At 57.6% G+C, this 20,086-nt stretch overlaps 1 protein-coding gene across 1 annotated transcript; it reads left to right on the forward strand.

Annotated features, from left to right (window-relative positions):
* The first annotated feature begins 9,000 nt into the window (after window positions 1-9,000).
* Window positions 9,001-19,516, forward strand: LOC119168736 (uncharacterized). Its single transcript, XM_075885898.1, has 3 exons — window positions 9,001-9,020; window positions 17,001-17,358; window positions 17,441-19,516. The coding sequence occupies exons 1-3, from the start codon at window positions 9,001-9,003 to the stop codon at window positions 19,514-19,516; spliced, it is 2,454 nt and encodes an 817-aa protein (XP_075742013.1).
* Window positions 19,517-20,086: the final 570 nt, after the last annotated feature.

Raw genomic sequence — 20,086 nt, forward strand, 5'->3', positions numbered from 1 at the left:
GTCCCGTTACTGTCTGCGATTGAGCAAGTAGGCGCGCTCAGTGGCAGTTGGATGTACGGGGTGTTTGTGTTAGAATGTTTTGTTGCGTTTTACTCCTTGTCGTTGCGCGGACGTGTATGCATATACCAACACTGCCGGTGGTCTCTCGTCGTCTTCGCCCATCTACGTAATGGTCGCAAATAAGCGACAACGCAAGGAGCAAGTTTTTTTGGCGTGGCAGTGCGCATTTGCCCTCGGTGATGCGAGGCGCTCTAGTGCGATGCGCGCTGTTGGCGTGAATGGTGGCGTCTCGCACTCCGTCGCGCCGCTTCGGGAAGCGACGAGCTACAGCGTCGATTGATGTGTTGCCTGGAAGGCGAAAGAAATGCGCAGCAGGCTGTATTGTACAGCGGTAGTGGTTTCGTTTCGGTGTACCTCTTTGCAGCCGCGAACTGCACGGTTGCCCGAAAATGAGCGCCAGCCAGCATCCTGGCGTACGCTTCCGCGCTCGCACGCGGACGGGTTCTCACGCTTCGGCCAATGGGAGGGAGAGAGATGGGTCGTGCGGCGAAGCCGCTTTTGCCGATCTCCGGCAGGAGCGCAGTTTCGCTCCGTCAGTCGAGGTGATCGGACGCACGCAGCATGGCCCGAACTAAACAAACCGCGCGCAAGAGTACTGGAGGCAAGGCTCCGCGTAAGCAGCTTGCTACCAAGGCTGCTCGCAAGAGTGCCCCTGCCACAGGCGGGGTGAAGAAACCTCACCGTTACAGGCCTGGAACCGTGGCCCTGCGTGAAATTCGCCGATACCAGAAGTCGACCGAACTGCTGATCCGCAAGCTTCCCTTTCAGCGCCTGGTGCGGGAAATCGCTCAGGACTTCAAGACGGACCTCCGTTTCCAGAGTTCTGCCGTGATGGCCCTACAGGAAGCTAGCGAGGCCTACCTCGTTGGTCTTTTCGAAGACACCAACCTGTGCGCCATCCACGCTAAGCGCGTCACCATCATGCCAAAGGACATCCAGCTGGCTCGGCGCATTCGCGGTGAGCGCGCCTAAGTTGGGCTGCTCCCTGCGCTTCGGTCGACAGGCAAGCAACAACAAACGGTCCTTCTCAGGACCACCAACGTGTCTGCTTTGGCTACGAGACCACTCCAGGCCACGTACTCCGGCCGCACCCTCTTTTGCTGTCATGTTTTGTACGTACGTGGCTGCCGTTGTCTAGCGCGCGGAAGAACGGAACGTCGGCGCGTCGTTATTACGAAGAAATGGCTCAGCTTTGACAAATTCAAGGTAAAAGTGTGTATCATTATGAGTAGACAGAGAAAAGGTAGGCTAGCTTCAGTCGGTGTGTGTGCAGCAGCCGTGCTGCGACCCTGTGGTGTGTCAATTTCATTTATGTGTTTACCTTTTTGCCCGCCGCTTGTAAGGTGTTTTTGAGGGCTTCTGTTTGCGTAACGCCATGGTGACTTGGGCTGCTGGACCCCGGCGCAACTTTTGGGTGCACTCGTAGGAGGTGATGAAGTTTTACCGAGAGACGAAATAAACAATTGTATCGGGCCAGTTGGTAAGGATCCATCTCGCTAGGAAGCGCAGCCACTATTACACAGACCTCACAACACAAGCGCTTAACTTCAACTGAACTTTCATTGCAAACGTCAGAGTTTATAAAGGGGGTGAACAGAGAAAAAGAATAGTAAAAGGTAGACAACAAAAAGCACACGTGCCAGTCCCGCACATTACTGTCTGTTATTCTCTATCACCCCATCCAAAAAACAGTTCTTTCCGCGTGAGCGCGATAGAGAGTGCACTAACACACTCGAAATCATCGCGTGTCATTTCCTTTCATTTCTTTTGAAGCTGAACAAGTTTTTGTGCCATATTCTGGACAATTTTTTTTTTTTTTTTTTGCAATAAACGTTTAGTTGAAGTTAAGCGCTTGTGTTGTGTGTTCTGTGTAATAGTGGCTGCGCTGCCTAGCAAGATAGACGAAATAAATTGTGTTAGAAGCACCAAATGGAATGCGCTAACGGCGGGTTCTCTCTCTCTCTCTCTCTCTTTTTTTTTTACCTTACGTTTGTTTTTCTATTCAAAGGTATTAAATTTACTCTGTCCCTGTGCTGACCCGTTCAGGTGTCATCGTAAGGATAGACGGTTACGTGTGGAGCTTTTTTTTTTTTTTTTTTAATGAGAAATGACAACGCTTACATGCTCTTTTCTGTCTTTTTCGGTGCCGAGCTGCGTGATTTGGTTGTCTCTTTGCAGCATTTGGCGTCGCGCACTTGTGGCTAACTGATGTCGCGAGGAAATATATATAAAGTATAGAAAAACAAACACGCTTGAGGGTACGAACAGAGCCATCGTGACTGCGAAGCGAAACACGGCCGCGTCACCTGTTTGGGTGGTCCTTAGAAGGACCGTTTGGGGAATGCGGCGAGCGCGCGGAAGGGGTGCTCGCTTACGCCTTCTTCTCCGTCTTCTTTGGAAGAAGCACGGCTTGAATGTTGGGCAACACACCGCCCTGCGCGATGGTGACGCCGGAAAGCAGTTTGTTCAGCTCCTCGTCGTTGCGGATGGCGAGCTGCAAGTGACGGGGGATGATCCGGGTCTTCTTGTTGTCACGAGCGGCGTTGCCCGCCAGCTCGAGCACCTCGGCGGCCAGGTACTCGAGTACGGCAGCCAGGTAGACCGGAGCGCCAGCTCCGACGCGCTCGGCGTAGTTTCCCTTGCGTAGGAGGCGGTGAATACGGCCCACGGGGAACTGAAGCCCCGCGCGGCTAGAACGGGTCTTGCTCTTGCCTTTCGCCTTGCCGCCCTTGCCACGTCCGGACATGGTGTTGCTTTTCGCTTGGTACGACGCCGGTTGCCGAAAACAAGAAAGCTGCTGCCTTCTGAGATGAGAGCCGTGCTCGAATGGTTTGTGTGTGTGTGTTGGTGGTTCGTGGAAGAATGAGACGCCTAATTTCTGCAGCCCATTAGGGAGCACGGCGCAGCGTCTTAGGGGGGGGGGGGGGAGTGGGAGAAAAGTGGATAGGAGTGTAGGTGTTAGAGGTGTAGTGGCCAGGCGAACATCAGCACAGATGGCAGGCCGGCAGCAAGGGCGGGGGTGGCAGGGGTCCCGGTCTCAGCGGTAGGCCGCGATTCCCGTCTCGTCGAGGAACACCACCAGGCTCCGCAGCGCTGGCAGATGAGGACGAGACGGGAAGATGAAGTGTTCCAGTGTGGAGGCAGGAAGGCCCTGTCTCCTGTAGGCTGTGGTGAGCCTCGAACGTTCCTGTGCCAAGCCAGGACAGGCACAGAGGAGATGTTCGAGGGTCTCGGGATCGCCGCAGCGGTCGCAGGCCGGGGAGGTGCAGCGGCCCTTGGCGTGGCGGCGGGCCGCGGTCCACACGCAGCCGGTCCGTAGTCGCAGCAGGGTGGCTCTTTCCCTCCTGGTTAGGCCCTTCTCTGGTAGAAGCTTCGGTCCCCGTCCGCTGGCCACCCGCTGGTCTGGGTGGACTGTGATGAGAAGCTTCTTGAGACGAGCCTGCGTAAAGTCCCTGGCCGCCACGGCCCGGGTGATGGGGGTGCCAGGCTGATGGGCTGCCTTAGCCAGTGTGTCCGCCTCCTCATTGCCAGCTATGCCCACGTGGGAGGGCAGCCAGTGGAAGGAGACGGACGTCCCTGACGTCGTGAGCGCCCGGAACTTAGAAGCCAGGAGGCTGCCATTGAGCCCGCCCCGGCGATGGTTGGACAGGGTCTGCAGGGCTGCTCTGCTGTCGCACACTACTGCAACCGGCTCAGCAGGGGGGTCTTCAGCCAGGAGGTCCGCTGCCAGGTGGAGTCCCGCCAGCTCCGCAGCCGTGGAGCTCGCTGGGAAGGGAAGCTGGCATTGCCTGCTGCTGGCCCTGGAAGGGATGACACACGCTGCTGCCGCAGTCCCGTCCGCCAGGACGGATCCATCGGTGAAAACCTGCAGCCGCCCCGCCAGCTGTTCCTGGAGCTTGCAGGTGGCAGCCTGCTGCAATGCGGCCGCAGGTGTTCGATGTTTGGTTGCGCCGTCCAAGAAGAGGTGGACCTCTGGCGGCCGGTGGTGTGGCGGTGGTGAGGCTACCGGGACTGGCGGATCCGGGACCATCTCGTGATACAGCTGGCATAGTCCTCCCATCCGTGACTGGGGCTGGTTGCGGAGACGCTCCAGGAGGGCCCTGCCGTCGGCGGCCCGGTGCAGGCGGTCTATGTGCCCCAGCGCGCGTTGAAGCATGCGGAGTGACAGGGGCCACTCACCTGCCTCGGCAAGAGTTGCTGCCACGGGGGAGCACTTGGGCAGCCCCAGGATGGTTCGAAGTGCTTTCCGGTGTAGTCCCTCCAGCAGGTCCCTCCTGGCCGGCGACAGGGTCACCAGTGGGAGGCCGTACAGTAGCACTGAGGACGCCGCAGCCTGGTTGAGCCGCAGAGCCCACTTGGCCGAGCAGCCGCGACCTCGCTGCTGCAGCTTGGTGATGGCCCCCTGGACTCGTTTCACCCTTGTGGCAGCAGCCTTGGCAGCAGGGATCCACGTGAGCCGGTGGTCCACGGTGAGCCCCAGGTACTTCACCGTCAGCCTCCAGGGTAGGTTGCGGTTGCCGACCTTCAGCCGTCTCACGTGGGTTCGTCCCGCAGCCAGTGGATGTATCAGCAGGGCCTCGGTCTTGGTGGCAGAGACCTTGAGCCCGATGCCTCCGAGGTAGGTGATCACCGCATCCAGGGCCGCCTGCAGTGACCTCCGGATGGCAGGGATGGACTGCCGTGGTCCCCGAGCCCAGAGTGCCACGTCGTCGGCGTACACCGAACAGCGGGCTGGGAACCTGGTGTCTGTCGGGAGGGAAGCTGGAAGTCCCGCCAGCGCCAAGTTGAACAGGAAGGGGCTCAGCACAGAGCCCTGTGGTACACCTGCAGTGATGTCCCTGGGTTGGCTGGTCTCCTTTCCGACTCTGACGCGGAAGGTCCTCCCGGACAGGAAGGCAGTCACAAAGCCTCGGAGGCATCCGCTGATGCCAAGTCGGTCGAGGGCCGCCTCGATGACCACATGTGGGAGCCCGTCGAATGCGTTCTCTACATCCAGCAGCAGCAGCATGGCCACGTCCCCGCTGTTCCTTGCGTCCTCGAGGGTGGCAACGACGTCTGAGATGGAGTCTGCTGTGCACCGGTGCCGCCTGAAACCCGTCTGCTGCTCCGGGAAGAAGCCCAGCTGGTCGGCGATCCACTCCAGTCTCTCTAGGGCCACCCTCTCCATCACCTTGCATGGTGCAGAGGTCAGAGAAACTGGCCTGTATGAGGAGAGGGCCGTGGCTTTCTTCCCGGGTTTCAGGATTGGCGCCACCACTGCAGTTCGCCAGGATTCCGGCAGGGTCCCAGCGCTCCAGATGTCGTTGTAAAGCTCCAGGAGGCGTTGTCGACCAGTCCCATCCAGGTTTCGGAGCATTTGGAACGTGATGCCATCTGCACCTGGAGCACTCCGCCTCCTGGATCCCTCGAGGGCAGCCACCAGCTCGTGCATTGCAATGGGCTCGCTGCAAAGCTCATGTACCTGAGCAGCCACCCATCCAGGATGGTGGCAAGAGGCAGGGCATGGTAGGGCAGCAGGTGGAGGTGCAGCAGGCAGTTGGGCGACATCCCTGGCAGCGAACTGGTCAGCGAGCTGTTCGGCCAAGTCTGCAGCCTGGATGGAAAAGTGCACAGCCAGTGACAGCACCTGATTGAAGGCCCGGGGCACCGTCAGCAGGCTCTTCAGCAGGCGCCAGGCTCGTGTCCCATCTCGTGCGTCGTTGATGGAGACGCAGACGCCGATCCAGCCCTGGTTCCTGCGTCTGCGTGCATGGCGTCTGCAGACGGCGTCGACCCTCCGGAACGCTGTCCAGAGCGCCGGTTCGCCTCTTTTCAGAGCCTGCCGCTCTGCTCGCCGCCGCGCCGCTCTCAAGGCCAGGTGTGGGATGTCTGGCACAGGCTGCCCCTGCTGGACCCTGGTGATGACGGTTGCCGCCTTTGCGTTGTCGGCCACCAGTTGTAGGAGGTCCCTGTCACTCGTGTCCTGCCTGAATAGCTGCCGGTAGACTTGCCAGTCCACCACGCTGTACTGCCGGTCCCGGGGGGCCCTGCCTCGGAAGGGGGTGAGCAGGATGGGCAGGTGGTCCGAGCCCCATGTGTCCGGGAATGGTGACCAGGCGTACCGGCACCCTTCCGTGGCCACGCTGAGATCGATGGCAGTGCTGGAGGCCCGGCGCCCACGACGAAGGAAGGTGTCGGACCCGGTGTTGAGGATGGTGAGGCCCAGCTGCTGTAGCATGTCCCGCACCTCCCTGCCTCGCGGGTCCATCCTCCGGCTGCCCCAGTCCGGGTGATGTGCATTGACATCGCCGCAGAGCAGGAACTCCTTCCCCAACCGATGCACGAGTTGTCGGAGGCATCTGGGGTCCCAGGGCTGCTGCGGCCGGATATACACACTGGCCACAGTGGTGTCCCTCTCCTCGAGGCGTATGCGGACAGCACAACACTCGAAGGGACCACCGACCAGATCAGCCACAGGCACCTCTGCTTGGAGAAGCTCCCGCTTCACGTACACGGCGCAGCGAGCAGGTCCCTGCTGGTGGCTGTCGTCCAGGCAGGGGGCAGCACTGCAGGTCGTCAGAGTGCAGCCAGTGCGGCTGCTGTAGCCCATGTAGCCAGGCAGTCGCAGATCCTCTGCCCGGGCGTACACCTCCTGGAATGCGAGGACGTCGTAGTTGCTGCACAGGAGGTGCTCCGCCAGGTCAGCACTCCGCCGCCCTAGCCAGTTGGCATTCCACTGGAGAATGCTCGGGCGGCAACATCGACTCGACCCAAGGGAAGAATCAGCCATGGTGGGGCGTTTGTTGTTGCAAGGCCCCTGCCTGCAGGCAGATGGCACGGGCGGGGTGACCTTCTGGGAGGGCATTTCCCAAGGCCTGCAAGGTTAGCAGCAGGGTTGATACAATCTGGGTCACGGGATCTACAGCAGGTAGGGCCACGGCCACAGCAGGGAGTGCTGTGTGGGGAGCAGCTATGGCTGTGGGAGCGGCAGTGGCAGGCGGGGGCGCTGAGGTACCCTCGGCAGCAGGCGGCATCCCTGGGGCAACAGTCGTGACTGTTGGGGTGGCAGAGGTAGCAGGCAGAGTTGCTGGGGCAGTGGCACGGAGGGGCTGCAGTCCTTGTGGCGGCTGACGATGGCGATTGCCTGATGCGGCAGGAGAGCTGGTAGGTGGGGGGGCGGGTGGAGTGCGCCCCTTCAAAACGCTCGCAAAAGTGCGGGCCTCCTTGTCCTCCTCCCGCACCGCTGCTGCCACAGCACGCCTGGATAGTAAGGTGGTGGAGGATGCCATGATGGTGGCAACTCGCCGTTGCTCTTGCCACCGTGGGCAGTCCGGTGTGTTGGCAGGGTGTGGGCCACCACAGTTCACACACCGTGGCCGTGCCTGCGGGCAGTCCTGCAACTCGGGGTGGGCCCGGCCACAGCGAATACAGGCTCCGGGCCAGCTGCAGCTTTCCTTCACATGGCCGAACCGGCCGCACTGTAGGCATTGCGTGGGACGGGGCCTGGCTGGCCGCACCGGGAAGCGCACCAGGAAGAGGGTGACGTGCTCAGGGGGCACAGGGCTGGCAAAGCGTACCGTGATGGTACGGCCCTCTCTGGTGGCAGCAAGTATTGGTACAGAGGACTTGAGTCCGGGCAGCAGGCTCTCATCTGTAGGCTCACCGTCAACGCCGTGCAGGAAGCCGATGCTTGTGTGTCGGTCGGCAGGCTTCCGCGCGCTCACTGGGATCCCGTGCAGCTCCTTGATGGTCAGGAGCTGTTCCAGGCACTCTTGCGTTGCAGCGTCCGCCGCCACGATGTTGCGCCTGTGATTGACACGAATCGCGGCAACGCCAGGCCGCGGGAAGAGTGCCCGGGCGAGAGTGAGGCGCGGGATCCCGCTGAAGGTGCCTCCAGCTGCGGCGGGCCGGTACAGCACCGTTCCCACCACCGCGGGGTTCACCGGCAGAACAGCAGCGGTCAGCCTTCTGTCACGTCGTAGTGCAGCTTTGGACTTGACCACCTGGAAGGCCACCTCGTCCTCTGGCTGGCTCGCCGGGACGCTGGTGGTTGCAGGAGTCTCTGCCAGTGGTCTCGCTGTGGTGACAGGGCCAGCGGGTGCAGCACGTAGTCCCCCGGAAGAAGAGATGGCAGCAGAAGTGCCCGCGGGTGCAGCAGGTGTGTGCTGCTTGCGGGCTGACTTCTTGCCCTTCTTCTTCTTCTTGCGAGGGGCCGGTGTGTCTCCCGCTGTGGTACTTTTCAGAAAGGCCGCCGCAGTCCCAGGGGTGGGCTGCCTGCGGTCTTCCTGCCTGCTGGATTCCGCCGAGGCATCGGGCACCTCGTCCATGTGCTCCTCGTCACTGGAGAGAGCGTCAGGAAGGGCCGCCGGCGTATCAACTGCTGTGGCACCATCACTGTGGCCCGCCGGGACTGTCCCCTTCTGCTCGGGGATGCCACTCCTCTCGGAAGGCTCGAGTGTGACCGGAGAGGTGACCGGCTGTTTCCGCGGGCCGTCCTCCTCGTCATCACTGCTGAACTGCTCCCGGCCGCGCTTCCTGGTGGCCGAGGAGTCCATCCCCTCCTCTTCGTCATCGGTCGGGGGCAGCGCGACAACGCTGTGCACCTCCATGGTGCTGGCACGTTCAGGCGCGGCAGGGTCGTCCGTTGGAGGCAGCGAGGAGACTGCAGCAGCGTCCGAGGCGCTGCTGCCTCGCGGGAAGGTCGGCAGTGGGCGGTCCCAAGGCTTGGGTGGATTGGCTTGCAGCCACTTATCAACTTGGCGTTGAATGCTGTCGGTCGCGGCGCCACCAAGCAGCAGGGAGTGCGCCTCGGCACGACAGGTCGTGAGGCTGTTCGATCGGCGATGACCCGGACGGGGGGGGCGCGTAGTGGGCGCCGCGAAGTCCGGGTCAGCGGCCGGGGCGCACTGTGCTGATGTAGGTTTAGTCGCTGGTAGCGGCGCTGTAGCAACTGCGTTGGCCATGGTTTCCCTGGAAGGCCGGTACGCGACGTCGTCCATGGTCGGTTGTGGAGTGCAGAGAAGGCTCGGACAGGCGAAGACCTCTCACAGGCACATTCACTCACACACACACAAGCACGAGGAATGTCAGCGCAAGGTTCCGGTAAAAAAAAAAAAAAAAAAAAAAAAAAAAAAAAAAAAAACGCCGGAGTAGAGCGGGAGCGAAGGGAAGCGCCACGGGGTCACAAAATAAAAGTGAAAAAGAAACAATCAAACAAAAAAAGGATATGGCACTTCAGAGTCAACCGCGCGTACTTCGGGAAAGGCGCGAGTGTTCGCGATAAGTCACACACAGGCTATACACACTGCGGGAAAGGTGCGAGTGTTCGCGATAAGTCACACACACGCGATACACACTGACACTCAGCTACGCGAAGTAGCTGTTCCCTGACAGCGATGATAATAAAATAACAGCTAAAAATAAAAGGGGGCTGTCAGGGAGAAAAACGAAGTGCTGTTACGTTAAGCGCACTAAGCTAGGAACCCGCGCCTAAGGTACACGCGAAGCACCGTGTCCCCGTGCCACATACACACGCCGATCAACCGCATAAACACACGGTAAAAGAGAGAAAACTCACGGAACGGCGGTGGCAAGCAGGGGGGGGCACAGGCAGGTAGCCCAAGGGCAGGCAGTCCAAGTAGTTGGAGAGCGCACGAGTCCGTCACGCGCGTGCCGCCACAGCGGCTGGACGGCCGAGCACGGGTGCCGTACTCCTGGGGAGCGCGCGCGGCGCGCGAACGACCGGGCAGCAAGCGAAATCCGCCAAGCCGCGAAAGCCAAAGCGAATCAGCGAATCGAAAGCGAATGTGCTCGAATGGTTTCCGTTGCCACCATCGCGCGCCGCCGCTCGCGGGGAACGGATGAGAGTGTGAGAGAGAGAAGCCGTGCGAACCAATGGGGCGCGCGCGTTGTGCTGATCTCGTCAACACCCCTCGCTCATATTTAAGCGCGGCGAGACGGGGGGACACGCGCATTCGACTCTGGTCTCGCGTGCGTGTTGTGTGAAATCATGCCTCCCCAACCGTCTGGCAAAGCCGTCAAGAAGGCCGGCAAGGCGCAGAAGAATGTGCGCGCCACGGACAAGAAGAAGAAGAAGCGCCGCAGGAAGGAGAGCTTCTCCATCTACATCTATAAGGTGCTGAAGCAGGTGCACCCCGACACTGGTGTCTCCAGCAAGGCCATGTCCATCATGAACAGCTTCGTGAACGACATCTTCGAGCGTATCGCCGCCGAGTCGTCACGCCTTGCTCACTACAACAAGCGCTCGACCATCACGAGCCGGGAGATCCAGACCGCGGTGCGCCTGCTGCTGCCCGGAGAGCTGGCCAAGCACGCGGTGTCCGAGGGTACAAAAGCCGTCACCAAGTACACCAGCTCCAAGTAGGCGTGCGTCGTGGGCCACAGCGAGCAACGACAAATCAACGGCTCTTCTCAGAGCCACCCAAATTGTCTGCGTCGGCATAGGGGTTGTGCTGAGAGATTCGGCTCCGAATCCATCCTCTTCTCTCTGTTGAACACCGCTAGCAGGAGCGTTGGTGTGCCGCGCTCGACGTGTGTGCTCGGGGAGGTTGAACAGGTAAATTAGAGAAGACCGAGTGCGCGGAGAAAAGTGCCACAAGTACGGTAATGGAGGGAAAACAAAACCAGGAGCGTGGTAATTAAAAAAAAAAAAAAAAAACAGGGGGAAGGTGGCCGCTTCTCTCAAAAAAAGGTAACATGAACTCGAGTGTGTTCAGCTCTTGGGAAATGATAGAATAGGAAACTCGCGTCAGCGCTTGCCCGAGCAACTCCGACATGTCGGGCCAAATATGAAGGGGTATACACGGTATGCAGTGCATGCGGAGAGAAGGAAACTGCCGAACACTTGATAATGCTATGTAAAGGGCTTCACCTTATAGTTTAGAATGATGGCGCAGAGTTTTTCAAAAGCACCGGGGTTTAGAGACGGGGGAGGGCAAAATAGACTTTAGGCGGGTAGAATTAACTAGAAGGTGGTTATCTTATTGGTGGCTAAAGTCAAGGCAAGAGTGAAAACTAAACCATTCACTGCAAAGCACCGCGGTCCTATACTTCACTATTTAAAGAGAGAAAAAAAACAAGATAAATGTAGCTGTTTGTTAGGTCAGCATTATGGCTAGGTGGTGATAGCTGCCGCCCGATGTGAAGGGTACAGCCACATTCATCAGACAGCGCAGAGTTCCTTCTCTGCCACGCCATTCATTTGTTTACGAAATTGGGGCATTTATTTCTTGAGAGCGCAGGGCAGGCCCGTTTCGAGACTGTAGGAGGAGTGAATGTAGCTTAAAGTGCGTGGCGCGGTGAAAAATGTGCGGAAGCATTGATGCAAGAAAAGATAGGGGAGAAATATATAGACGCATGTGACAATAGCTGTAGAAGCAGAAAAGCGTGGCGGCGGACTGCATGCTAATTATTGTCCGAAAGCAAAGTATCGACAGCCCGAGTGAAGGAAAAAACAAAACTGTGCGTACGCATGACAGGGGTACCACGCAGGTGATTTATATAGTGCACAAAGAAGTACGAAATCCAGTAAAGAAAGGCGGTCGACACGAGGTATGGGCATTTCCCGTTTTCGCACCGAGTGCTCCGTTTGCGCGTCGCCGAAAGAAACATAGCCAGGCCGGCCAGCAAACGACACTGCTCGGCTTGACGTTTACATAATCACACGGTGTAGCGGAACACTGTGTTCTCTTCGAAAGAACAAATGCGCCTGTGCTAGGCACAAATGAGTGGTACGTTCCATTCGGAATGTGGTGGGAAACTTACCTTAAATGAATGAGCGGACGCACCGTTTATTTCCGCTTTGTTTTAGATTACTGACTATGTTCGGCGGGTCGACAGTGCATTTGTATGAAGCTTTCAAGCGCGATCATTTTGTAATTTCGCATCGTGCGTCCCTGCCACAAGTTCGGGGAAGGAATACTTTCAATATGGGAACCCTCATGATTGTGAAAGATGAAACTGCGACTACTTAAACACACTTGCACCACAGAAATGGCACGCGCAGTTTGGTATTGGGGCACGTGAGAAGGGAATACAATAGATGGGCATTGGCGCGCATCTTTTTTTCTTATTGATATGATATGTAAGGAGATGTCGGCGCACCATTATGGCGCCGGCTACTCCTTGGCCGTTGAGTTAAACTTGAACACGTATCTTGAAGCAAAACGTACAAAGCAGTGCATGGAAAGTAGAAAACTCGGGCAGAGATATGCAAAGACACACTTACACTTATACGCACATATCAGAACACAATGGTAAGTAAATGTTCGAAAGTCAATGAATGAAGTCTCTGATATAATGTCCCTCGATAATATTCGGTCCACCAGCACAAAACAGTAGAGCACACGTCTGGTCCGTATAAAGATGCATTCGCTCGTGTGTACATAATTGTCGACACGTCATTCATTTCACAACACACACATGATGAGAGTCACGTGATACTGTACATAATAAGTACATTTGTTACAAATGAAAGTTCGTTATTTCTTAATACTTATCAGCAATCCCGCTGTCTTGTAAAGAACGTGTTGATGCTTTTAAAGCGTGCGACTGTAAAACTCGAGTAGGCCACGGACCCAGAAGTTTCTTCATGTTAAACGGTCTGCGGTCTAATGCCAACTGTTCGGACTTAAGACGGCGTCTCGTGATGTGGACAGTCTACGAGAAGGTGACATACGTCTTCATCTATCAATCCGCATTCGCATTCGGGACTTTCAGCTCTGCCGTGTCTGTGCAAAGAAAAAAAAAAAAACAAATGTTTTTGTGTATGCCGTGCCTAGCCTCAATCGGTCAATTAGAGTTTCCGATATTCTATCTAATGCCAGCGTAATTTTTAATTCAATAAATGGATCGATGTGGTATAAATCGCACCTCTTTGTACTTTGGTCAAACCAAGCAGTTTTGCTCATTCTGAAAGTTGTATTCTTTATAATACTACGCAATTCACTTTTTTCGAAATATTGGTTGCCACGATGTGTAGACCTACTTTGTGTGCTCTGGACGGCTCTGGAAGGCCAACTGCAAATCTTCTTTGCACAGCTGATGCCGTCCGGATAGTCGTTGATAGATTACTTAACAGGTTGTCAGCCTCCGAAGGTATTATGTAAGCGAAAGTACGCATGCGTAAAACATGCAGCGAACGAACACTCTTCCAACGCTGTAAAGAAGAAAGAATGCATAAAGGGTGGTGCATTTTACGCTCCAATCTCGTCCTATGTAAGGCGCTTTAGAGTTAGGGCTGTTTTGCCTGTAATTGCGTGACCCTTGCAGGGTTCCTCACAGTGCAACCGTGCACTTGAAACGGGCAGGTGTTGAACCACCCCGCAAGGAGATGGGGAAACTTCGCTGCGACCGGACCGCTTGACAGTCCGTGTTTACGGGAGGAGAGGCGCGCCCGAGAGGAGGTGCGCTCTCACTCTCTGCCGTCCCCGTGAATGCTGAAATGAGCGCGGTCGCGTTGCGTGGCTTCGGTGAAACTGCCGTATCGCGATATGTAGTGGAGCTGCCACAGTAAAATTTGAGACACGCGTAGCCAGCCAAAGGTGCTGTTACTTTGCCGAATTTCACGTGCCGGCGTCCACAACAACGCGAGCACGCTTTGTTTAGAAATTTCCGGCCATGAGGCCGTGCCCGGACCGCGTGTGTTAGTCCCTTGGTTTGGCGACAAGGATGGCGTCAAAGTGACGCCGTGAAACGGGTTTCGTGCGTGCAAATGAGGCATTGATGTGATTAGAGAGAAAGCGAGAACATAGAAAAGAAAAAAAAAAAAGAGGGGGGGGGGCACACGCCGGGGACGAGTAGTCGCAAAGTGTTAAGTGTGCAGTTTATTTACGTGCGGCACACAGGTGAGCTGTTGCAGCTGTGAGTTTTGACAAATATTGCGTGTGTCATGTTCAGTGGACACGATGAAACGTTTTTTAGCGAACGCGTTGTATCCGCTGGGCTTGTACGTACGCGTACATGAATTGTCGCTTACTCGGTTTGATGTCTCCTTGCCGCTGGGGCAGCTGATACGACTGATACGCCATTTTGCAGCAGTGAAGGGTGCGTGAATGAATGGGCAAGAAACTTAGCAACAGTAACGAGAAAAGAATTAAAAACAAACAAACAAACGAAAGCATGTTTGCCGTGTATATTCAATCTTGTAGTGCAGAAAAATAGTCAGTGCAGCAACCTGCGCGGCCAACGCGCTCCTCGCGAAGAAAAGAGGGAGAGAGAGACGAGCTGGCCGCCGACCAACCGGCGTGCGCCGTTCGCCTTCCTCCTCAGTCTCGCGGGCCGGCGCCGACACCGCGACTCGATCGTGTCGAGCATTCGCTTTCCGGGCGCGTTTCGAAGCAGAAGCAGAAACTTCGGAAGCCGTCATGTCTGGCCGTGGCAAAGGTGGCAAAGGGCTGGGGAAGGGTGGCGCCAAGCGTCATCGAAAGGTGTTGCGTGACAACATCCAGGGCATAACCAAGCCGGCCATCCGTCGTCTGGCGCGCCGTGGCGGTGTCAAGCGCATCTCTGGCCTCATCTACGAGGAAACTCGCGGCGTTCTCAAGGTGTTCCTCGAGAACGTGATCCGCGATGCCGTCACTTACACCGAGCACGCCAAAAGGAAGACCGTGACAGCCATGGACGTCGTGTACGCCCTCAAGCGTCAGGGCCGCACCCTGTACGGATTCGGAGGCTAAGAAGCCAGCGGCGTCGCCTGCAGCCAGCCAACGAGAACACAACAGCCCTCTTCAGGGCTACCCACTTGATGCTTCGGCAGTGTGATCCCAGCGGTTCGCCATACCCGTCCGTCCCTCTTTGCAATATCATTGCGTCATCGCTCAGGTGAGCAGCACCTCGTGTAGTAGTAGCTTGATCGCGCTGGGTACTTGTCACGTTCACCGCATTTCGTTCGCGTCGTCGTCTTTCTCCTGGGTCTGCATGCACGAATCAATCGCCGCATCTGCGAGTTCTTCCTCTCCTTCCTGCAAGCCAAGCTGCTAAAACGGGCCCGTCAAGCGAACGTCGCCTAGTTACCTTATCGCGCGAAGGAAGAAGCCGAGCGCAGCGTTCTACCCTGGTCACTGCATTCTTGGAGACACGACTATGCTCAGGAAGCACGAACTCGCTTTTTTCTTTGGAATGCCCACTACACGATCGCGTCACGTTGTGTCAAAATAAATAAAAACGCACTATGTTCTACCGTGGGGCACCCAGACGAAGAAGGGATGTGTACTTACAAATGAAAAAATTGATTGTGACAGGTTGGTCGTGTTTACCGCGCCCGCTGTGCACTCAGAAGTGCCCCATTCAATAACACATTGTGTACATTGTCACGCCTAATAATTTTTGTTTGTTTTTTTTTTTCACACCTGGCGCTGCCGAGCTGCAAAATACAAAAAAAAAAAGAAAGAAAAGTGGAAGGGGATGTTTAAACAGAATTTCTGCGCAAGTCAGAAGCAAGTACACAATAAGCGCTGCCCATGCAGCGTGCTGAGGGAAGCTGCACTTGATAGAAGTGGCACTCATGTACTGTACTGGTGCTGCGAACACTGCAGTTGTGAAAGCTTTACTTGGACGGACAGCTACGCAACAAGTGTTTCCATTTCGCCGGCAGAGGTGGTCACTCTAGGGAGGCTGGCTTCGCCGCCCACGCGAGAGGGGGGGGGGGGGGGACTAGCCCATGATGTAAACGCGAGAGGTTCGAGCGCGGGAAATTCGAAAGCAAGGCGCGCTCGCGTGAGCCTGCCGTCAGATGGCGACACCAACCCACGAGCATTGCATTTTCAAGTGCACCCTTGGTTTCCCACCCACCTCCGCACAGGACGAGGCGTGTCGAATGTGTAACCAAGGCGCACGACAGTGGTTCTGCTCAGGCAAGCCTACCTATAACAAAAATTGTTCTCCATGTGTGTACCTTCATTTTCTCGTGAAAATGTGAAAGAGGAGTGAATGGGGCTTTTTGAGGCGCGTGTTGATCTTCGTTTCTATTATGATTATTATTTTTCACCCTTTCATTGAGTCCATTTCCTGCTTTTTGTGCCACATATTTAGCACTTAGAGGTTGGGGGGGGGGGGGGGATTGCTGATGTGTAAGATGGAAAAGAAGAGGAAAGTGAGCCCCGAAACTGTCTGCATCAGGATGCGACACCTCAGCGGTAGCTCACAAGGGATGGGGGGTGAGGGGGGATTAAAAGGGTGGGAATAAAAGTGTAGAGAAAGAGACATGAGGGAAGCCAGAGTGAGACGACATATCGAGGGAATAGGAGTAAAAATGAAACAAAACATTCGAACGCAAACACCCCGTACATCCAACCGCCATTGAGCGCACCTAGTAGTTTGGCAAGTATGTATGAGTGATTCTTAAGAGGGAAAGGAAGATAAAATTGAGTCCCGTTACTGTCTGCGATTGAGCAAGTAGGCGCGCTCAGTGGCAGTTGGATGTACGGGGTGTTTGTGTTAGAATGTTTTGTTGCGTTTTACTCCTTGTCGTTGCGCGGACGTGTATGCATATACCAACACTGCCGGTGGTCTCTCGTCGTCTTCGCCCATCTACGTAATGGTCGCAAATAAGCGACAACGCAAGGAGCAAGTTTTTTTGGCGTGGCAGTGCGCATTTGCCCTCGGTGATGCGAGGCGCTCTAGTGCGATGCGCGCTGTTGGCGTGAATGGTGGCGTCTCGCACTCCGTCGCGCCGCTTCGGGAAGCGACGAGCTACAGCGTCGATTGATGTGTTGCCTGGAAGGCGAAAGAAATGCGCAGCAGGCTGTATTGTACAGCGGTAGTGGTTTCGTTTCGGTGTACCTCTTTGCAGCCGCGAACTGCACGGTTGCCCGAAAATGAGCGCCAGCCAGCATCCTGGCGTACGCTTCCGCGCTCGCACGCGGACGGGTTCTCACGCTTCGGCCAATGGGAGGGAGAGAGATGGGTCGTGCGGCGAAGCCGCTTTTGCCGATCTCCGGCAGGAGCGCACCGCCACATGCACGGCCCGAACTCTTTGCGCCCTTTCGCTTCTTCCCCACACCAGCTATTGTGGAAGCGATCGGCGAGCTGTGCACAGCCGACTTCAGCATCCGGGAGCTTCGCGATGTCCTCGACTCTCGGGGGCGCCGCTCGGCGCCGGGGGCTGATGGCGTCACTTATCAAATGCTCCGAAACTTGGATGCCACCCAGTCCCGGAAGCTGCTTGACTCCTACAACGGCATCTGGCGCACGGGGGCGCTACCAGCCTCGTGGGGAGAGTCCATAGTACTTCCCATCCACAAGAAAGGGAAGCCGGAGTCCGAACCTTCAGCCTACCGCCCGGTCTCGCTCACTTCGGCCGTGGGGAAAACATTCGAAGCCATGGCGCTCCGGCGCCTTCAATGGATCGCTTCCGCGCTTTGATTTTCTCGCGGCCGAACAGTCCGGTTTCCGAGCTCATCGAGCGACTGCGGACTCGATCTCGGACGTTGTGAGCCTTCTTGAGGAGGCCAAGCACCGTGGGGAGGCGGGATACCTCGTGCTCTTCGACGTAAAGAGTGCGTTTGACTCGCTCCCACACAACACCATTCTCAACGCCCTTCGTGAGATGCGTGTGTGCGCGAACATGCTCCGATACGTCGAGGCTTTCCTCAGTGGCCGATCCTTTCGTGTGCGCGTCGCCGGCGAACTCAGCAGTCCTCGGTTGGTGTCAGCGGGTGTTCCACAGGGCAGTGTGCTGAGCCCTTTTCTTTTCAATGCAGCTCTCGCACGCCTCACCGACCACATCCCGCGAGTCACTGATTACGAGGTGCGCGTTGCGGTTTATGCGGACGACATCGCACTCTTCACCTGTGGCCCCACCCCTCGTGGTCGACAAGTGCGCCGGGGACTACAAGCTGCCATGGACGCAGTTGACGGTTTCGTCACAGGCATCGGGCTCCAGCTCTCAGCCGCCAAGACGCAGGCCTTGCGCATCCACCCGGAGCACACGAAGTGCTTCGGCGGTGCGCAGCTCGTCCTTCGCGGCCACCGACTCCCGTGGAGGCGCAAGGTGCGCTATCTTGGTCTCACGATCGACCAGCGGCTGAACTGGAGCCCCGCACTGGCGTCCATCCGCAGCGACACACGGAGGATTGGCGGCATGGCCTCCCGCATGCTTGCCAATGGTGGAGGCTGCTCCCCGGACATCGCGCTGCGCTTCTTCAATGCGGTAGCGTCGGCCAGGGTTCTGTATGCCGTCCCGCTTGTCGCACTACGACCTGTGCAATGGGCCGCGCTGGACGCCCTCCACCGAGGCGTAGTACGCCGCCTGTATGGACTGCCGCGCTCGTCGCCGATCGGCCCCACCCTGGCAGAGGCTGGCGAGACGTCCCTCTCACTTCGGGCGAGAGGCAGTGCGTTGCGCCACATACACCGCATGTACCTCACGTCCGAGGGACGACGCCTGGCTGGACGCCTCCTTGATCGTCCCCTTTCGGGCATGGGTCAGCGCGCCTTGGAGTACGCTGCGCTCGTGCCCGACCCGCCTTACTGCGGCTTGATCCCGATCCCGCCGCACCAAGATCCTGGGCTCGAGATCAACACCACCATTCCGGGCATCAGATCCAAAAAACACACTCCTTGGTCTGCCCTCCAGCAGGAGGCTGTCGCCACGATAGAGGAGCGGCTCGCCGGCCGAGTTCTGCTGTATACCGACGGCTCAGTCACAGCGGACGGCTCGGCGGCAGCTGCTTGTTTCGCCCCATCCCTCGGCATCCGTGTGAAGTGCCGCCTTCCCCTGAGTGCTTCCTCCACTGCTGCTGAACTTGCCGCGCTCGATCTCGCGGCAGATCAACTCGTTGACTTCCTGCCGCAGTCGGCAGCAGTGGTGTGTGACTCTCGCGCCGCCCTCCTCACTCTTGCTCGCGGAGAACGTGGCGCTCCCGTTGCGCAACGCCTCGCCCGGAAGTTCGCGGTGATCGTGCGGAATGGTTGTGATGTTGCGTTCCAGTGGGTGCCGTCTCATGTTGGATTACTCGGAAACGAGACAGCGGACGCACTCGCCAAGGAGGCGCACCACCCCAGCACACCCATTTCGACTTTCATCTGCGCGAGCGATGTTGCGCATCTTCGTATTGCGCGCCATGTGCGCGCGCTACACCCGGACTCACGTGTGGCAACAGGATACCCCCCGCGACCGCTGCCCACGACCGGCATCAGCAGGCGTGCCCGGGCCTTCCTGCTTCGGCTTCGCACCGACTGTTCCCGCACGGCTGCAAGGCAGTTCCGTTTCACCAGCAGCGGGAGCCCTTCGTGTGCCGAGTGCCCGGCAGAGGAGACCACCGAGCACATCCTGCTTCACTGCCCCGGCTACACGGAACAACGCCGGCGGCTCTTCGACGCCTACGGTCGTCTGGGACTTCCACACGTGAGCCTCGACCACCTCCGGTTCCCCCAGGCCCCCCGCTCGAGCCTCATGCGGGCCTTCGAGGCCCTACTCGAGTTCTTCGGCGACGCCGCTCTCATCGCGCGCCTCTAGCGCGGCCCGCACGCACGTGTCCGTGTTTGTTTACGTGCCGGGCCACGCCCACCTCCACCGTGCTTCGCCCTCATCGCGCGCCCCGCAACCACGTGTCTGTGTGTGTTTGTTTACACGGCGGGCCACGCCCACCTCCTCTCACTCTTGCCGCGTGGTGCCGCTGTTTCCCTCTCCATCCTGGCTCGCCTGACTGCTTTCCCTTCCCGGGGGCAGCGCGCGTGCTGCGTCCGAGACAGCCCTCTGTGTTCACCCTCTCCTATCCTTTCCTCCTCAGTCTTTACCTCCCACTCCCCTTCCCCCGCGCGGAGCCGTGTCGGTGACTTCGCTTGAAAGACAGTAACAGCTCCGCGCTTTTCTCTTCAATTTCCTCATTAAAGAACCTCTCCGCAGTTTCGCTCCGTCAGTCGAGGTGATCGGACGCACGCAGCATGGCCCGAACTAAACAAACCGCGCGCAAGAGTACTGGAGGCAAGGCTCCGCGTAAGCAGCTTGCTACCAAGGCTGCTCGCAAGAGTGCCCCTGCCACAGGCGGGGTGAAGAAACCTCACCGTTACAGGCCTGGAACCGTGG

Source organism: Rhipicephalus microplus, unplaced genomic scaffold (genome assembly GCF_043290135.1).
Source record: "Rhipicephalus microplus isolate Deutch F79 unplaced genomic scaffold, USDA_Rmic scaffold_426, whole genome shotgun sequence".
NCBI classification, from domain to species: Eukaryota; Metazoa; Arthropoda; class Arachnida; order Ixodida; family Ixodidae; genus Rhipicephalus; species Rhipicephalus microplus.